This window comes from Epinephelus fuscoguttatus, linkage group LG3, assembly GCF_011397635.1.
Source record: "Epinephelus fuscoguttatus linkage group LG3, E.fuscoguttatus.final_Chr_v1".
NCBI classification, from domain to species: domain Eukaryota; kingdom Metazoa; phylum Chordata; class Actinopteri; order Perciformes; family Serranidae; genus Epinephelus; species Epinephelus fuscoguttatus.
Genome location: NC_064754.1, coordinates 8,424,866 through 8,443,686, shown reverse-complemented (window position 1 = coordinate 8,443,686; position 18,821 = coordinate 8,424,866). Strand labels below are relative to the sequence as shown.

The 18,821-nt window shown below is 40.7% G+C and overlaps 2 protein-coding genes across 4 annotated transcripts; both read right to left on the bottom strand.

The window, feature by feature from the left end:
* Nucleotides 1–622: 622 nt before the first annotated feature.
* Nucleotides 623–5,314, bottom strand: atf4a (activating transcription factor 4a). The gene is made up of 4 exons (XM_049571179.1): nucleotides 5,144–5,314; nucleotides 3,970–4,149; nucleotides 3,271–3,588; nucleotides 623–2,448 (listed from the first exon to the last, which is right to left on the bottom strand). The coding sequence occupies exons 2-4, from the start codon at nucleotides 4,016–4,018 to the stop codon at nucleotides 1,439–1,441; spliced, it is 1,377 nt and encodes a 458-aa protein (XP_049427136.1). The 5' UTR covers nucleotides 4,019–4,149; nucleotides 5,144–5,314; the 3' UTR covers nucleotides 623–1,438.
* A 1,143-nt stretch (nucleotides 5,315–6,457) lies between these two features.
* On the bottom strand, nucleotides 6,458–18,690 carry LOC125885719 (apolipoprotein L3-like). 3 transcript variants are annotated; one of them, XM_049571446.1, is made up of 9 exons: nucleotides 18,262–18,690; nucleotides 16,780–16,890; nucleotides 16,266–16,373; nucleotides 13,734–13,835; nucleotides 13,605–13,644; nucleotides 13,466–13,517; nucleotides 8,775–8,904; nucleotides 8,349–8,537; nucleotides 6,458–7,273 (listed from the first exon to the last, which is right to left on the bottom strand). In XM_049571446.1, the coding sequence occupies exons 1-9, from the start codon at nucleotides 18,334–18,336 to the stop codon at nucleotides 6,851–6,853; spliced, it is 1,230 nt and encodes a 409-aa protein (XP_049427403.1). In that variant the 5' UTR covers nucleotides 18,337–18,690; the 3' UTR covers nucleotides 6,458–6,850. The 3 variants fall into 3 exon arrangements, with proteins under 3 accessions (XP_049427403.1, XP_049427404.1, XP_049427405.1); XM_049571447.1 differs by lacking the exon at nucleotides 16,266–16,373 and having other exon boundaries at nucleotides 18,262–18,689; XM_049571448.1 differs by lacking the exons at nucleotides 16,266–16,373; nucleotides 16,780–16,890 and having other exon boundaries at nucleotides 18,262–18,687.
* Nucleotides 18,691–18,821: the final 131 nt, after the last annotated feature.

The window sequence follows — 18,821 nt, the reverse complement described above, 5'->3', positions numbered from 1 at the left end:
TTATGATAGCTATATCCTTATTAAAACAGGGTCCCTAACGCTTTAGGAAGGTTAGATTTAATATATTTGTTTAATGCCACTCAGGGTGAAATTTAAGACCAATTTTACAGTAACCAAAATAGTGGAAAAAATAATTAACATCCCTAAAAGCCGACTTCAAACGCCCAGGGCTTTTCCTCAACCGTTTACTAAAACATAACCATGACTTTTTAGTCAAAAGTTATCTTTTGTCATATTGTTGGATGTGATAACTTTGGGTGTTACTGGTTCTTCTGTCCTGACCTGTTTCACATTAATGTGGCTTTGTGAATTGTATAAAAAAAAAAAGTTGTACCTTTATTTTAAATTTCACATTGCAACATCAGATTAAAAGAATTCATAATATCCTACTTCTCTATTTAGCATTTAAGACTTTTGAAAGATCTTTAATGAATTCAGTGCCATTTATTAGACTTTGTAAGGATCGGTGGGAACCCTGTTAAGAGCCTCCACAAAGCTTTATCGCTAAATCAACAATTGTAAAAATCACTCACTCCGGTTAATTACCTGCCATTAAACTCCAAACATGCTGCTTTTCTGTTTTATACTCTTAAGGGTCAGTAAAGCACATCACACACATCACTTGAGTACTGATAGATATTTATTAGAAAAAGAAGAGCAAGCATTTTTACAAGCCAAACGACTGTGCTAAGAGACTCTGAGCTACTCAAGACATGATCAGGTTTTATCCAGCATTAAATAACAAAAGCTAAAATCTGCAAGCAAAGGAGGAGAAAACTATATACACAAAAAAAATCCATGTTGACAGTGTAACATCAAGAATTCATAAATATATTGAGGCCCCTTTCTGGACTTGAAGCTGTTAAGAGGAAGGTGGAAATGGGGTGACACTGGGTTAAAAAGGAGTGGGTAACAAGGTACAAGTGGTTTCTCACTTTACTGACACAGGAGTCACTTTACTGAAGCTGAGCTGGGGTCTGACTGTTGATCACTGGTGGGAGTGCGAGGCGCTATATCTCTTCATGGTCTAAATCACTACTGGGAGTTATGGTGACTCATGTTTTGCATGCCTAGTCTACAAATACAAATGTACACCCGGCCTGTTTGTACAAGTACTGCTAGAAGGACGGGGAGTACATTATGGGGATCTAACAGGGGACTGAGAGACAAGCATGTACAGATGCTTCACCTGACTACCTCCCAGCCCCCTGCACTACACTAACAATCGCATTAACTTCCAGAGGCTTTTTTAACTTTCCATTTAGCTACCCTTTTCTGTTCAGTGGTGTTTCATACATCCACCCTCACATGCCATCTTCTGTAATCTCTTAAGACATACTTGTAATAATAAAGTGGTGCTTCGTTATGGCATGTGAGTGGTGGAGCAGAAACACCATCACTACTAAATGCAGACTGTGCCTCACACACATTCTGGTTTCTAAGCCACTGAGCTGGTCTTAACGCGGCGCTTACGAACTTCCTCCATCAGGTCCTTGAGATACTGAATCTCTCGGCTGATAGACTCTGCCTTCTCTGTCAGCTCCTGGTTCCTCTTCAGCAGCTCTTCACACTCTGTGTTAAGCAGGTCCTGCTCGACCCTCTTCTTCTGCCTGTAGCGAGTGGCCGCCGTCTTGTTCTGCTCCATCTTCTTCAGTTTCTTCTCCACCACTTTGGGAGCACCAGACACCGATTTGACCTTGGAGGTCTTGGCCGAGGGGGAGGAGGTGGTGGCGGTGGGCTCTGGTTTGGAGTAGGGTTTGGTCCTGGAGGAACCAGCTGTTGGAGAGGGGGTGGGAGGAGGAGATGGGAGGTGACCAGGTGAGCCGGCAGCAGACTCGATGCCAGAGTCGCTGTCGCAGTCACTTGACGGAGGAGAGGTTTTAACGGACTGGTCGGGGAGAGATATGATGGAGGGCTCTTCTTTGTTGGTGAGCAGCACCACAAAGTGGCCAGAGGGGGGAAGAGAGAGGACAATGGGGCTGGTCGTCTGAATGCTTCCACTAGGATCTGGAATGATGGTGGCTGTGAGGGATGTGGTGGTTTTCTCTGCATCCAGGACATCCACTTCACTCCCCAGCTCCAACGTGTAGGCTGGAGAGGGAGGTGAGGGAGAGGGAACTGGGGAGGGAGGCTCAGACTTCATCACAACCTCCCGATCAGGAGCCACCTCTGTCTTCTTCGCCTCGTTTACCCTGGGGAGAGGGGGCTCCACAGGGATACAGGGGATGCTGGGCAGTGAAAGACCCAGTTCGAGGCTGTCGTGCGGGGCGGGGATGGATGTGTGGAAGGAGTCTAGATCCAGATCCATGTGGGAGTCGAGGGAGGCCAGGAGATCCTCGGGGGAGCTGGGTGACTCATCGGAGGAGCAGGAGCCAATGAGGGAATCCAGATCGAATTCACTCAGGTCGATTTTCTCTGACATCCAGTCCATGCCCTCAAAAGCGTCATCTGGTGACAGATGATTTATTCATTATAATTTGATTAAAGTAATTATGAAATTGATAAAATTTCACCCATCTTTAAAATCCTTTTGATTAGATTTTCATAGAATACAAACGCAAACAGCTAGACTGTTTTACATCATACTGAGTGTCTTAATACATTCAATGATTACCTCAAGCGCAAATAAATCCTTGAGACTCCCACCCACTATTATGATTTAGTGACGCAAATACAACACGTGTGCAATGAGCTTCACACCAGTGAACAACTGTCTTCCAACAAAAAGGGATAGACGTCACTGTGTAACACCCCATTTAACAAACCAGTTTGAGCTAGTCTAAACCACACCTGCCAGCTGCGAACCAATGACTGCTCTTCATTGCCCAACACACCCACCAATTACTCATTCGTGCCTTTAATTTTGGAGTTCGACGAAGTTTGTGCAGTGTCTTACAAAAAATACTGAGACTATATTTGTTTGAGCAACTTTACTTTGGTTGTAGAAATATTCTGATGGAATCTAGGACATGGTGCCTGCAGGACAACCTCAAGTACTTTACTGACACAAAACAGCCCTCATAAAATATTTACCGTCGGCCTGAAAGCAATCACCTCACAGTGGTGGAAACTTTTACAGCCCTGGATTTTTTTCCTCACAAGAACCCGCTGTTCAAGCATGTGTTTCTAACTTCGCCTGTAATTTTGCTTTTTAAATTAGCTCCCTTTTAGTTGGTGTTTGACTTTCCTCTAATCAGTTCCTGTAATCCTACTCAACTGAACAGCTGATTATTAAGAACATTTGACATGAGAATTTTCCATCACTCTCACCTTTGCCATCCTCTGCTCCAACGTGGGTGTTGAGCAGGTCACAGGCATCCAGCCAGGGGAGGCACAGGGAGTCCGCTCCGGCCTTGGTTCCCAGGAACAAGGAGGGATGGGTGGGAGGAGGAGAGGGAGGTGGAGAGGCAGAGGAGAGTGGGGAGGACGACAACGTCTGGTAAGGAGACAGGGAGGATGCGTGGGAAGAGAAAGAGAGGGGAGGCGAAGCTGGCGCCTTCCCCTCTAGAGAGGAGGAGGGAGAAAGAGCTTCTTCTTCATCTTGGTCCAGAAGGGGCCCCATGGGGTCAGCCATCAGAAACGAGGGCCCTGTGGACAAGAATTCCTCATTGAGTACTTAATATCCTACACAAAATATTTATTTAACTAAGAAAAATGATCCAATTCAGTTTATATGTGTGCTGAGTCTAGCCATCTGACACTACACTAACATAATCAGACTCAAAAATCAAAGCCACGGTGAGAGCTTTGATGAAATAAGATAATTACAAGAAATTTATTGTAAGATAATGTCACAAAATACAACCAAGACATGAATTTATGTTCTGAGACCAACGTATGCATTAATTACTGCTAAACTTTGCAGTTTTTGCAACACTTTCCAGCTTGATATCCAAACTGAGTGCTCTACACTACATATAGTTATGTATGTAGATGTGCTTTGGGACCATTTAGCATCACAACACTAACCTAAGTACAGGGCCTCCACGTCCTCCAAGGCCAGCTGGGAGAGTGTCATGTCTGCTGCTGGTCAGTGTTAGCCGTGAACGGGTGAATAAAATCAAAGGAGAGTCTGATAACGTTATCAAGTCGAGGGGTTCGGTCCTGCTGTCGACGGCAGCAAAGCTGTAGGTGGTTGCCGAGAGAGACCTGGGTAAAGGACACATAGAGATGCATGTTAAGGGGTGAAAATAAAGAATATACATATAATAAGAGTTGAGTTACTGGGTTGAATAGATGTAGAAGGATTCTGGGAGCTGTCCACATCGACAAATATTAATAGGCATGTTCATTTTTAAGAGGATCAATGTATTGATGTCCCATGAAAATATTATGCCACGTGGCTGCCACCATTTAAAAGTAGGCCAACCTTATCTGTACACCTGAAACACTCCCCATTGTGTCTGCACTTCCTGAAACAAGTACACCTTCCGTGACTTTGACAACCCTCATGCAAACAATGCAACTTCTCCTCAGCTTGTGCTTGGGTTGGTAAGGCTGTTAGCGTGACTCTCATGGGGGAGGGGAGGCTAATTTTGGCTAATCCGTTCCACTGAAGCGGAGTTGACGAGAAACACCCCGCCCTCAACCGGGGGATAACATTTCCTAATTTGGTCATGCTTTGCTCCTGACTCCGCCCCCTCCGTGAGTCACCGCGGAGATGTGGGACGGCAACCGCCATTTTCACAACAGAGCCATCTGTGCGAGGGCTGGGATGAGAGGACAGTGCGCGCCATTTTGGACACGCCACGTTGTCAGTACAGTACATACACAAACACAACAAATGTGAAGAAACTGAGCCATAATGTCGCCGTGAAACGCAGAACATTTTTTTAAGAGGGACTCGAGAAGGTAGCTCTGTCTACCGGGACGACCGTTGACGTTACGCCTCGTCAACACAAAACAGCACAACCCAAGCTAACCCGCCGGCTGGGACTAACTTCAGCTGACAGTCTGTAACAAGGCACCAACTCCACATTAGACAATTTACACATCGGCATATACATTTTTTATCCACATAAAAAATAGTTTCACATTGTTATTGACCTCGTTAGTGACCATACTCAACAGATATGTTAACTTTATCAACACTGGCCAGACCAGTTGATACGAAGGCGGATGTCGATTAAAAAAAAATACTTACGCCATTTTGCCAGAAATAGCCAGTGCAGTTCGCCGTTGCACTGCCGGGTTGTTGCCGCTGCAAAGATAGCTGCCGCACGCCTTCACACTGCCATTTTAGCGCGGGAGAGCTGTCGCCGAGGGCTGATATTCACTTTGTACTAACGTGAGAACGAAGGACGGGCGAGGAGAGGGTCACGCTGCTATATAAACAACCGAACCACCGCCGACTGTATTCCTCCGCGGTGTCACTCCGCATGGGCGTTTGTTTTCTATCAGCAGCGCGGGCGGCGGGTGGAGTTTCCGCTTCAGGGACTACAAGCAGCAACGGACTTCCGGCTGGGCAGGAGTGGCGGCGTTAACCAAACAAGCGTACCCCGTGATGACACCGCTTGAGTCTGGTTTGTGATTGGTTAGATGTATAAGTCTATACAGCTGACAAAATAGATCCATATGTATGGGGCTTTAAACCTAAACACGAGTGCTTCCTACGTCAGATATAGGTCAAATGCAAAATGTAAACACTGAAAAAGGAAGCCATTTTATGAGGCTTTAACAAATGTCAGCGGCTGATGAAGATACTTAGACTACAACAAATATTATGTAATACATAATTCTAGATACTTTTCTATCTGTTAAAAATTATATTAATTTAGATTAGTAGGCTATTTTGTTTACGACGCCCCATTTATTTTAGAAGCATAATTCATTAAGACTATAAACAGTTAATTTAGCCTCTTTTACTTTTTTTGTTAATTGTGCACCCCAGCAACGTGTTCAGAAATATATTTATTATTTTTAACTGTGCTTTTAAATCATTTTTAAATAATGATAAAATATTCTTGAACTCATAAATGGTCCTGTGTTTTTTTAATAGTGTGTGGTGAAGCCAATGACAATTTTACACACTGAATGGGGACAATACGCCACCAACTAACTTTAATGGGACGAAAAATCTTTCACACCTGTGTATTCTACTGTCTCTCGCTTAAGATAAGACTTTACTAATCCCACGTTACAGTAGCTCAAGAATCAGAGGCATGAGAAAAAAATGTAGACATTTACATTTGCAGATTTTTACGGGCTGTCCCTGCACCATAACAATATACTGTAGACCTATATTAGTTGTTATCTACTTCAGCAACATGCAGTTCTTTTGAGAATTCATTGCAGCTGGTGGTTAAACCTATTGAACCCAGCTATGGCTCGCAGTGGCAAGAACTGGACTGCCCCCTAGTGGTTAGCTGCAGGTACTATAAAGTCTTTAATTCTTTCCATCCTCATACATTTCTGGACATTGTACAAAAGAACAGATAGGACTACCATTTACTTTAAATCAGTTTGAATTTTTATATCAGAGAACAATCATTCAAAGTGACATACCAATAATACCAAATATTTAAAGCAGGAGAGGTAAAAACAAAGTAAAGCAAGTGTAGCTGTGTGGCACATTTCCTACACAAAGGCACTTTAAAGTCTATTTAAAAAAACTCAGGTGGAAATTTAACATAAAAAACAAAATGCAAATTAAATGGATAGAGATAATTTGAAAATAAATGTATTCAAATTCCAGATGATATATATTGTGTCCAGATATAACATTAAAAGCAAAACAAAAAGAAATATCAGAGAAGCATCTAAAATTCTGACCTTTGAAGTTGGCTAAATAGATGCCAGGCAGTGTATTCCCTCTTTTTTTCAAATATCAATTATAAAATTTGGAAATGCTTCACTCCTCCGAACAATGCTCACTGAACAGGTCCTTGAGCTCATCCAGACCCTTATTTAGCTCCACTGCTAGCATACGGATTTTCTTTGCAAGTGCCGAATTAAGGCCCTTCTTTTGCTTCTGATTGTTCTTTCCTTGGGATAAGTAGAGATCCATGCCGAGGGCGAAGCCTTCCATCAGCCCAGAGGCCTTACTGTTAGCCTCTATGGCCCTGGCACTTGCTCCTCCTGTCGTGGCCAGTTGTACAATCTTGGCCACTTTCATTGAGCCCCTCCTGGCCTCACTCAGAACAGACAGATCATGCTGCTTCAGCTGCTCCATGCCCTCATTAATGAACTTCAAGGAATCCTGAATAATCATCATGAGGTGCTTGTACTCCTGGAAGGTCTTCTCTACTTTCTTCTTACCCTGATCGACTTTTGCCTGGAAGAGAAGATTTCATAAAATCTGTTGAACAACAGCTTTAAATACACCATGGTAAAAAAGTAAAACCACTATGTGTCATTTTTTTAATAGCATCTTTTGATTATTCTGATGGTCTAGAATTGTGTTTCTTAAGAAACAAAAAAATCTTGGTGGAAACCGGTGCAGTCTAGATGTTGCTTTAAAAGAGTGCGCCAGGAATGTGTCCTAAAACTTGGAAATGAGTTAGCATTTTTCCCCTCCCAGTCCCATTGTCTCCAAGTCAGTGTTTTAATACTACCATTCTGGGGCACCACAGTAGAAATGTTTCAAGTTCTACCAGGCTCCCAGGAAGTGCTCAGGGCTTTGAAGCCAATTTTCGTAGTGGTAATTCAAACTTCCTGATCCATTATATAATTGGACCCAAAAAGACTTTTTCCCAAAGACTTTTATTGGGAAAGAGACATCTGTACAACAGTGGATACATTTTTTTGGGTGTCGCAGTCTCTGCAAAATGACTCTTTTCACAATCGGGATTTGATTCTGTCAGTCAGATAACATTTCTAAAGTCTAGAAGAGCTGCACGATTAAATCTTTTTATCCCCATCTAAGTTAGTGAAGGGCTAAACCAGAAGGTAGCAACTTGGCTTGCAAAAGTCTGAAGTGCATTTGGTCTTTTATCAGTAGTTCCCAACTGGTGGTTTGCGGTTTAAAAAGTGTGTCGCGGGTTCATACTGAATGCACCGCAAGTAACTTGCGAACGTGTCAAGTTTGTAAAGAACACACTTTATTTTGCAGTATTGTAAATTTGTGGCACAGAGCCTTTATTTTGAAGTGCTGTTTCCTGCTGTAGAGTGACTGACTGACTGACAGCTACTTGACAGAGACAGTAAACTAGCTCAACAACATGGCCAGACACAAGTATGATGCTGAATGTATTAAACTGTGTGGACCTTGAACTAATGACGAAGGAGAAATCTGGACCTCATGACTGGACCAGTTGGGGACCACTGCTCTAAATCACATCTTCCCAAAAAACATTGGCAAAGCCTTCATCCACCATACAGACACCATCTCTTGTTTAATGCCTGGTCACCTTATTGGCGATGGCTGCTGATGCACCGGTGACGCCGCCAGCCACAGCCGCGCCAACCCCGACTGCAGTTAGAGCCAGTGAGGCTCCCATTGTGAATGGAGACAGAATCACCCCAGCAACTGCTGCCACACTTCCCGCTGCAGTTGTGGCCCCTCCTGTGATGCCAGCAATCTTGGTCCCCTTTGAAACCTTAAAATTAAACAGAATTAATTTCATATATTTTCTCAAAAGTACTTGATTAAATAATTTTTATCTCCATAATCCAACACATATGAAACAGCCAAATTCTAATTGTTCTGCATGGAGTCATGCCTGTAGAGCCTTTGGTACATTGTTCTTTAAATGGCTTACATTTTAATTTACAGTCTTATGATTGCATTGAGTGTAATATACATGACCTTTCATTGGCATATGTGTTCTTGTTACCTTGTCCAAGTTGTCAGCAATGCAGAGCAGCTCAGCAGTGTGTTCCTTTAGTTTGTCACCATGTTCAGACAGCAGGAAGATGTAATGCTGGATAGCCTTGTAGAGATGTTCGGCTTTAACTTGGATGATCCTGAAATGTTGGGCAGGCGTCAGCAGTGTTGGGTAAGGGTTACTTTAAAAGTAATCAAAGTACGTTACTGCGTTACTCTCTAAAAAGTAACCAGTTACTTTACTGCGTTACGCCCTGAGTAAAGTAACTCAATTACTTTAAAGTACTTCCAACGTTACTCCCTGAGAAAAGTAACTCGAGCACTTTTAAAGTACTTTTGAGTATTCTACATTTCCTATTGGGCAATGGACCACAGGGCGCTGAGCCTACATTATTTTGTCTCCAAAATTAAAGTTATGGACCACTTGCCCTTCACTGAGATCCAGTTCTCCCATCACAGCCGTCACTTTGACCAGTAGAAACACACAACGATCTGCTGCTGTAGACAACTGTATGACAACAACACCCCAGCGTTTTTAATATTTCCTCTAGGGATGTTACCACACAGAGTAAAAGGGGGAAATGATGGTGTGAAACAGCAGAGGCACTTTGTCAACCCGCTGAGTTAACCTTACTGTCATTAGCATCAAGCTAGCAAACAATGGTACATCCTCACGGTCGGACATAAAGTAATAACATTAACAAATAGCGGCGGAGCTTTTACTCACCACAACTGCAGAAGCTCCCAGCTTCATTTGAAACAGACTACATTATAGACGCTCCGTTATTTATTAATCCCTCTGTGTGTTTATATATTTACTTTTTATCCGCTCTGTTGTCTTTGTAAAGTTAACATATCGCACCGTCATTTCAAACTCAACACTTGTTTCAAATTAAAAGCCCCTTATAACCTCAGCTGAGAGAATCCCTCCATTTTCTAAATACGCTTTTATTCTGAAACATTTGTCAGAACTTCCTGTGGAAGATACAGTAGCTTGACAGTTTACGTGTGGCGCTTCAAATGTAGCTCCTGCCATCTGCTGACGCTTTTAGGTGACTACAACAACATGTCGGCCGGTGTTGTGTCCCTACTGGTTTCCAATTTAACTGGTTTCCTTACCGAACAGCCGCAGATGTGCTGCGCCTCCGTCAGCAGATTCGTCACAAATTCACAAACATACACAACATATTACTGGCGATTTTAAAATCGCAGCCCACATCTACCACAGCGAATATGCTTCTGTAAGTGAGCACTACGTACCAGCGACATTAAAAAAAGAAAGGAAAGAAAACATGATATACACAAATTTGCTTCAAGCTGGACTCAATATCACGTCAACAAAAGGCAATATAACGCTAATCGCACGTCTACCTGTGGGAGCCACTGAGACGCACAAAATACACGGCTTTCCTCGGGTATTAGTAAGTTACGTCAGCATCCAGGTAACATTTTGATTTGGGCTGACCTGAGACAACTGGTTACCCTCGGCTTGCCTTGAAAATATCCAAGCATATTTATCAGTGTTTCTTGTTCCTTTTCCACGAGTCTACAAACATATTCAGTGCCACATTACAGTCTGTACAACACTGCACACTATGACAAAGCCTGTCATGTTTAAAAAGTGACGATCTAACTCGGAAAATGCTCTCCAAATACGCTAAATAAGATGTAAATAAAAACCAAGCACTTATAGCCACTGGATCATTAGAGGTGAAAAGCAAGGACTGACATTTAGTTTTTTGTGTACTTGCACTTTTGAAAAACCTAATCTGAGTGTTACATCAGTATGTTTTAATTTAAGTAGGATATTATGCTTCGCTGCATTTTAAATGACTTCCGTGACCGAGTTAAAAAAATAAAATCATTTTTATGGGCTTTGTCATAGTGTGCAGTGTTGTACAGACTGTAATGTGGCACTGAATATGTTTGTAGACTCGTGGAAAAGGAACAAGAAACACTGATAAATATGCTTGGATATTTTCAAGGCAAGCCGAGGGTAACCAGTTGTCTCAGGTCAGCCCAAATCAAAATGTTACCTGGATGCTGACGTAACTTACTAATACCCGAGGAAAGCCGTGTATTCTGTGCGTCTCAGTGGCTCACACAGGTAGACGTGCGGTTAGTGTTATATTGCCTTTTGTTGACGTGATATCGAGTCCAGCTTGAAGCAAATTTGTGTATATCATGTTTTCTTTCCTTTCTTTTTTTAATGTCGCTGGTACGTAGTGCTCACTTACAGAAGCATATTCGCTGTGGTAGATGTGGGCTGCGACTTTAAAATCGCCAGTAATATGTTGTGTATGTTTGTGAATTTGTGACGAATCTGCTGACGGAGGCGCAGCACATCTGCGGCTGTTCGGTAAGGAAACCAGTTAAATTGGAAACCAGTAGGGACACAACACCGGCACATGAACACACACAGTGACTCAAATAATAGTGAAAGTAATAAAAATAGGACAAGAATAACCCGATGACATCACACACGCCGTGAAAGACGACCGGGGATAAGTTAATTGGTGAGTACCAGCGTGTAGCGTGTACCAGGCATAATGCAAGTCCTGAGTCTGAAATATGTCTGTCAGCGAGTCCTACTCCACCTGTTTAGACTCCACTGCAGACATCGTCAGCATTTCTCCGACCGGCTTCTTTCAGACTGATAGGTTTAGCGTTATCTCCGTTATTAGAACCAAACACATCATCCATCATATATCAGTGTTTCTAAAGTGACCCAATTTATAAGCTGAATTTGCCATCAGGCGGTGGAGGGGATGGTGGACGGTGAGGCGAGCTGCAGACCACTGAAGACCATTTTTCAAAACAAACAAATGTCGGTTGTTTAGCACGTCTTAGACTTAAGTCTTCGACTTAGCAAGTTTTTGTGTGTTTAGGCTCCAAATGAGGGTGTAGTGACTTATCAGGGTCTTTCCATTTTCCAGTGGAGACAGTGCCACAAAAAGCGTCTGTTATTTAACGAGACATTGGTGTGTTTCCAGCCAGGATGATGCCACAAAAAGCACGTTTTTTTTATTGGAGCGATGGTGCAGTGGTTAGAATTGTTGTTTCACAGCAAGAGGGTTCTGGGGTTCTGGTTCCTTTGACACTAGATAAGGGGGAGCCTTTCTGTGCAGAGTTTACATGTTCTCCCAGTGTCAGTGCGGGTTTTCTCCGGGTACTCCGGCTTCCTCCCACAGCCCAAAGACATGCAGGTTAATTGGTGACTCTAAATTGGCCGTAGGTGTGAATGTGAGTGTGAGTAGTTAAGATAAGATACACCTTCATTGATCCCACAATTGAGAAATTCCAGTTGTCTGTCTCTATAGCCCCTTTTACACTGCCAGATTTTCCGTGAATGTTGGGCCGTTTTGCTGGCAAGCTGTGAGTGTTTAGACACACAGAGCCGGATTGGCGAGTTGATCCGAGGTGCCCAATTTTCTGCCTCGTAGGGTAGACATATTGGTGGAACCTTTTTAGTTTAAACAGACCAAGGCGGCCTTCCGCAACGGGAGGAGCTGTTGATGACGCCGCACATGTGACCCACTGGCGGTGGATAAACAGGAAACAGCTGATAGCAGGAATTAGCGAGCAGCTAGTAGGGGGAAACGCAAACCTGACAGACACTGTAAAGATGAGCAACTGGGGAGACAAGGAATTGTGCGCCCTCCTTGCCCTCGCAAACGAAGAGGTCATTAACCGTCAGATGACAGGGACGGTGAAGAACGGGCCGACTTACGAGACAATCTCCAAAGGACTGACCGGCCGCAGCTTCCCTCCCACGTCACTGTTTGCGTCACGCGCTGAGCTACATGTTTTGTTACTTGCTCACGCCCCCCTTTGCCTCGAAAAAGGCGCATTCTGTATAAACAAAAGTAGGTAGGCAGCATTTCGTTGCACTGCCCGATTTTGTTTTTATACTGCCAATGCTGAAAGAAGACTGATTGGGCTTTCCTGCAAATTTGCACGATTCCTGTTTAGAGAGGATGAATGAATGAAATGTAAAGTTTCAACGTATCCAATATTACCGATCAAATTTATACGAATCTGTGGTTTGCAGAAATGTACAATGCCAACTTTTTTTTCTGGTGATTGAGTTGTTTAGCTCCACTAGCTGCATGGCTCCACGGATGGTAATGCTGGTTGGTTGATCTACCACTTTGGTCCAGAGTGAAATATCTTAACTTAATAGATGAATTGCCATTAAATTTGGTACAAATGACTTAGGTGATGCCCTGACCTTCCCTGTGACGCTACATTTGTCTTGTGATATTGCTCAACATCTACTGAAAAATTTTCACCCAAAAATTCATGGTTCCTAAAGGATGAATCCTGCTGACTTTGCTCTAGCACCACCATGAGGTTCACATTTGTGTTTTTTTTTTGGGAAATGTCTCAACAGACACTGGATGGATTGCCATGAAATTTAGTACAGGCATTCACGTTCATTATTACCATGGCAATTCGTTAGCTTTGGTTCATGATGAAATACCAACAAGATTAAATGCATGCATTCCCATCAGATGTATTTTGTGTCAGAGCTAATTTCAAAATGTTAGCATGCAAACACACCAAACTAATATGGCGAACATTGTGCCTGATAAGCATCAGTATGTGTCACAACTGCTATTTTGAGCATATTAGCATGCTGATGTTAGCATTTTGCTCAAAGCACCACTTGAAATATAAAAGATGTAATGATCTACTTACTTTGTTTCGGTCTCCCCTCTTAGTTTAAGGTCTTTGCACAGAGAATTCCAGGCTGCATGTCAATAAAACACAGGTCAGCAACAATAAGTTATCAAATTAAAACATCTAACAAATCTTTTCAAACTGTTTTTTGACTCACGTATCGGTTCGTTCTGCCGGTCCGACAAAGAGTTAACTTCCTGATAGAGGAAGAAATGTAAACACAGTTAAAAGACTATTCTCTTGATACTGTTTTAGTGAAATGGTTTAATGATTGTAAAATATTTACCACAATTTCGTATGCAGTCTCAGGCTGTTCTTTTGGAGATTTCCGAGGCAGCGGAGGAGGTTGTGGTTTACAGTTCGCATATCTTGGTGGTTCAGCAACCACCTGAGGAAATGAGAGACAATCCGGTTTCATTGAATGACTGTAAAAATATAATGCTTTGTGTGGGACCATTTTTTTTTTTACAGTATCAGTTATCTCATGGTGGGGGCAGTCTGACAGTTATTCTTATTATTTTAATGCCTGAGTTTCCTCCATCATCTTCTGATTAGGCAAATTTTGCAACAGTAGCCATCAGACATTTTAATATATTTCTAATTTCTAACACAAATCAACAGGATATTGTTCTGCCACACATCCAAGAACTCAATGTGGATGTGATGTTCTACCACTCCACCTGTGTTTAGCAGATCCACTTTTCACATTTACCTTTGACACTAGGCTGTAATAAACCTGTTTCTAAACCTACATGCAGGACTTACACTGTTGACATAATTGCGGTTTTAACGGTTTTAGTGCTTCCATATCAGAATGTATTTGAGAAAGTCTTATGACATTTGCTTACATTTGTTTAACCATACATACAGTACATCATTAAAACACATGTCAACAAGAATATCAAAACTGTTTCTTTCTTTTGTCGTCTCAGTATCATATCATATTTTAAAAACTACCTAGCTGCTTTGCTCATGCTGCACCCTTCGGAAACATTAAAGGCTGCTTGTCTACAGGCCCTTTGTGAAGAAATTCCAAATTGTTCGGAGTCATTTTGTGACTCTGAGGTATATTTGTACCTTTTTTGTTTGTTTTGTGTTTCTTTGTATTCGTTTTGAATCTTTGAGGTATATCTATACCTTTTTGGTTGTTTTGTGAGTCTTTGACGTATATTTATACCTTTTTTGGTTGTTTTGTGTTTCTTTGTAGTCGTTTTATGAGTCTTTGAGGTATATTTGTACCTTTTTTGGTTGTTTTGTGTTTCTTTGTAGTTGTTTTGTGAGTCTGAGGTATATTTGTACCTTTTTTGGTTGTTTTGTATTTCTTTGTAGTCGTTTTGTGAGTCTTTCAGGTATATTTGTACCTTTTTTGGTCGTTTTGTGTTTCTTTGTCGTTGTTTTATGAGTCTTTGAGGTATATTTGTACCATTTTGGTTGTTTTGTGTTTCTTTGTAGTCGTTTTGAGTCTTTGAGGTATGTCTGTACCTTTTTGGTCGTTTTGTGACTCTTTGAGGTATATTTATACCTTTTTGATTGTTTTGTATTTCTTTGTAGTTGTTTTATGAGTATTTGAGGTATATTTGTACCTTTTTGGTCGTTTTGTGAGTCTTAGATGTATATTTATATGTTTTTGGTCGTTTTGTGAGTCTTTGAGGTATATTTATACCTTTTTGATTGTTTTGTATTTCTTTGTAGTTGTTTTATGAGTCTTTGAGGTATGTCTGTACCTTTTTTGGATATTTCGTGAGTCTTTGAGATATATCTATACCTTTTTTGGTTGTTTTGTGTTTCTTTGTAGTCGTTTTGAGTCTTTGAGGTATGTCTGTACCTTTTTGGTCGTTTTGTGACTCTTTGAGGTATATTTATACCTTTTTGATTGTTTTGTATTTCTTTGTAGTTGTTTTATGAGTATTTGAGGTATATTTGTACCTTTTTGGTCGTTTTGTGAGTCTTTGAGGTATATTTATACCTTTTTGATTGTTTTGTATTTCTTTGTAGTTGTTTTATGAGTCTTTGAGTATGTCTGTACCTTTTTTGGATATTTCGTGAGTCTTTGAGATATATCTATACCTTTTTTGGTTGTTTTGTGTTTCTTTGTAGTCGTTTTGAGTCTTTGAGGTATATTTGTACCTTTTTTGGTTGTTTTGTGTTTCTTTATAGTCGTTTTGAGTCTTTGAGGTATATTTGTACCTTTTTGGTCATTTTGTGATTCTTTGAGATATATCTATACCTTTTTTGGTTGTTTTGTGTTTCTTTGTAGTCATTTTATGAGTCTTTGAGGTATATTTGTATCTTTTTGGTCATTTTGTGAGTTTTAGATGTATATTTATATGTTTTTGGTCATTTTGTGAGTCTTTGAGGTGTATTTATTCCTTTTTTGGTTGTTTTGTGTTTCTTTGTAGTCATTTTGTGAGTCTTTGAGGTATATTTATATGCTTTTTGGTCATTTTATGTCGTTTTGTGTCCCTTTGTTGTCCCTTTGCGTGTCTTTGTAGTTGTTATGTGTCTCTTAGTAGTTCCTTTGTATCTGTTTGTGGTCTTTTTTCTCTTTGAGGTTCATATGTATTAGTTTGAGTGCCATGTGCCAGGTGACCAGGGGGGCCCAAATCCCAGACATTCCTGATGTCTGTTGGCAACACGGATGGACCAGGAACGTGTGGGATTTGGGGTCACTTGTGGGCAATTTAAGGTTAAGGTTAAGGTTAAGGTTCAGTTTATTTTACAAATCAAATCAATTTGACAATATTAGTTTGTCATTGACTTTTCTGAGTACATAAGTAGATCATGCTATCTTTCAAATAAAGCATTAAAATAAAGTTACCTTTACTATTTCCAGAGTGCCATTTACAGAGTCATATCCTCCTGAACTCCTTTTGACAGTCCACCTCTTTGGTGACACCGGTGGAGGAGTTTGGCAGACCAAACCTCCCTGAGATCAAATGGAAATAAACACTCTACATTACAAGAGTCTCTGACAGAGTCTTAATGTGGGATTTATATACAAAGTACTATTCTTGTTACTGCTGTCTAATGTGTGTGACACTTAATTAGACATCTGTTTGAATCTGTGATGTACTGTATAGAAGTTGTATGGATGTGTATGTCAGGAGCACAGATGCATACAGCACAAATTCAATGATATGCCATTAGTCTTAGACATTACAATACAGATACCAAATGTTGTATCTCATCCAGAAATATTGGACCAATAAAAGACTTTTAGAATTTGACCACAGCATATGATGAAACCTGGTTTAAGACTGTGCTCTGCAGATTTGATCTAATTGCAGAGTAAAATAAAACAGTTCTGAATGTGTACAGTACTGAGCACCAACCTGTGAAGATGTCGTGGGAGACTGAGGAGCGGAGCTACATTTTGGCAGCTCGTCATCCTCAGTTTTGTTTGAAGGGAAAAACTGTGTCCTTGGCAAAGGAACTGGTTTTGGCTGCAGATAGAGAGGGGGCGTCACTCAAACACTTACATGAATTTAAACACTGAAGCTGCTTGGAGTATCTGAGAACGCATTCTGTAACATAATACGTTTTGCCAATCACAAGACTTTATAAGGAAAGTACTAATTCACGCTACAATTTGTGATTTAAAATTTCAGTTGCATAAATTAAACGTAACAGAAACCAAATTCCAGCCAAACTATCAGGACGGTGATCTCGCCTTAAAGATTAGATTTACTACATAACAGAAAAAAGAGTTTCAGTTTGTAGATTTGTAGATTCTTATCAGATTTATTTTTGATAAAACATTCTTAACTTGCATTCCTAATCTGAACACCTGCACATACTTCAGTTTCATCAAGGGGACTCAACCTGATGAGACTGAATTCAAGACAACTGAACTGTTCAATGAACTTGCTGAACACGCCAGACACAAATGTCTTTGTTGTTGGCACACTCGTCTTATTTACTGCTTTCACTTTTGCTTCGAACAAAAACCTTCATTGCCCTTTTATTAATACCTTTGCAACAGATGGTAATTAGATTCTCTCCAGACGTGTTTCAAGACATCAAAAAGCAATCTGCTCAGAATAATTACTGTGTCTGATTTTCACAGATAAATTCAATTTCAATTCAATTTTTAATCTTCCCCTTTATTGAAAAATACAGAATCTAATATGCAAATATTTTCAATTCAGAGGTTTAACCTCTGGACACACGATGTCTCCCACTTCACTTCAAGTTTCCTCACCACACTTGTTTTAATTGCAGAATTTGCTCGAAACTAGTTGTGATACTTTTGCCTATTTTAGAGATTTTGGACTCTTCATATTTTTACTTCCAGTTTTATTCGTCTCAATTCCAAAAGTAACATTTCCCTAGATCATCTAGTTGCAATTAAAACAATTTCCAGCAACTATAACAACTGTTATTATTTTACACGGGAGCTGTTGTTTACTAAGGTGTTTTCAGCCAGTATTCTCCACTAAGGGTGCTGGTGAGAACGCTCACAGTTGCATAAGCTGCATTTTGGATTGTGGATCATGATTTGCTCTAAACTACTTGTGATGTAAAAAAATAAATAATTAAATAAAAACACCTCTAAATACTTCTTAAACTGAGATTTAAGACGACACAGAAACTTTCCTGCACAGTGACGCACATACGTCATTCTGCACAGTTCAAACATGCAAGTGAAATCACTAAAAAGCTACATAACACAAGAACAGAGAAATTATGATAAAAGCAACTCTTTAAATGTGCATTCACCAAATTTGTTCAAAAGCACTTTTTGAAAACAGCAATGTAGCTTCAAACTTGCTTAAAAACTAAGCTACACATGATTTAATTATCTAATTTCTTACCTTTGGCATTGTGTAACTTCCTCCGTTGTATCCGAGTCGTTCTGCGTTCACTGCCCTCAGTTTCATTTTCACCATCAACTTATAAATGCAGATCCCAAAGTCTTAACAGGTTAGACTTGAACACGATAAGCATCTTACAACTGAACTGGTTCATTCATTGCTATTCAAGCATGTGCATTCTTGTTGTAAGGTTTACACACCCATTAAGAATTCTGCTGCTGCTGGAATGAACAAAATCTTCAAAGTCAAATACATGTCCATCAGATTACATAGCTGACTGCGACATGGCACCCACAGTGAATGTGCTCATCTCTTAGTGGGAGATGACTTTTTGCAACACCAACCAGCAGTGAGGGTTAACGGAATCATTTTGTAACTTAAAAGTTAATCCTGTCTTAACGTACAGAACTGACTGTTTACGGTGTTGATTTGGGTTGAGCCTGTTTCTCTAGAATCCTGTGAGCTCTGATCATGGCTAAACATATATAAATTCATCCATTTTGTGCATGAAGATGTATTAATGTTACACCCTGAATGAAAATAACAGTCACCCTGTGATT

Bases quoted from the DNA above. Each gene is read 5' to 3' on its own strand.
- atf4a (XM_049571179.1), bottom strand. From the start codon at position 4,018: ATGACACTCTCCCAGCTGGCCTTGGAGGACGTGGAGGCCCTGTACTTA. The intron at 3,589-3,969 runs GTTAGTGTTGTG...TCTTGTCCACAG, and splicing joins CGTGGAGGCCCTGTACTTAG to GGCCCTCGTTTCTGATGGCT. The intron at 2,449-3,270 runs GTGAGAGTGATG...ATCTGTCACCAG, and splicing joins TGGAGCAGAGGATGGCAAAG to ATGACGCTTTTGAGGGCATG.
- LOC125885719 (XM_049571446.1), bottom strand. From the start codon at position 18,336: ATGGTGAAAATGAAACTGAGGGCAGTGAACGCAGAACGACTCGGATAC. The intron at 16,374-16,779 runs GTTGGTGCTCAG...ATTTGATCTCAG, and splicing joins CTCCCACGACATCTTCACAG to GGAGGTTTGGTCTGCCAAAC. The intron at 8,538-8,774 runs GTAACAAGAACA...TTTAATTTTAAG, and splicing joins TTGCTGACAACTTGGACAAG to GTTTCAAAGGGGACCAAGAT.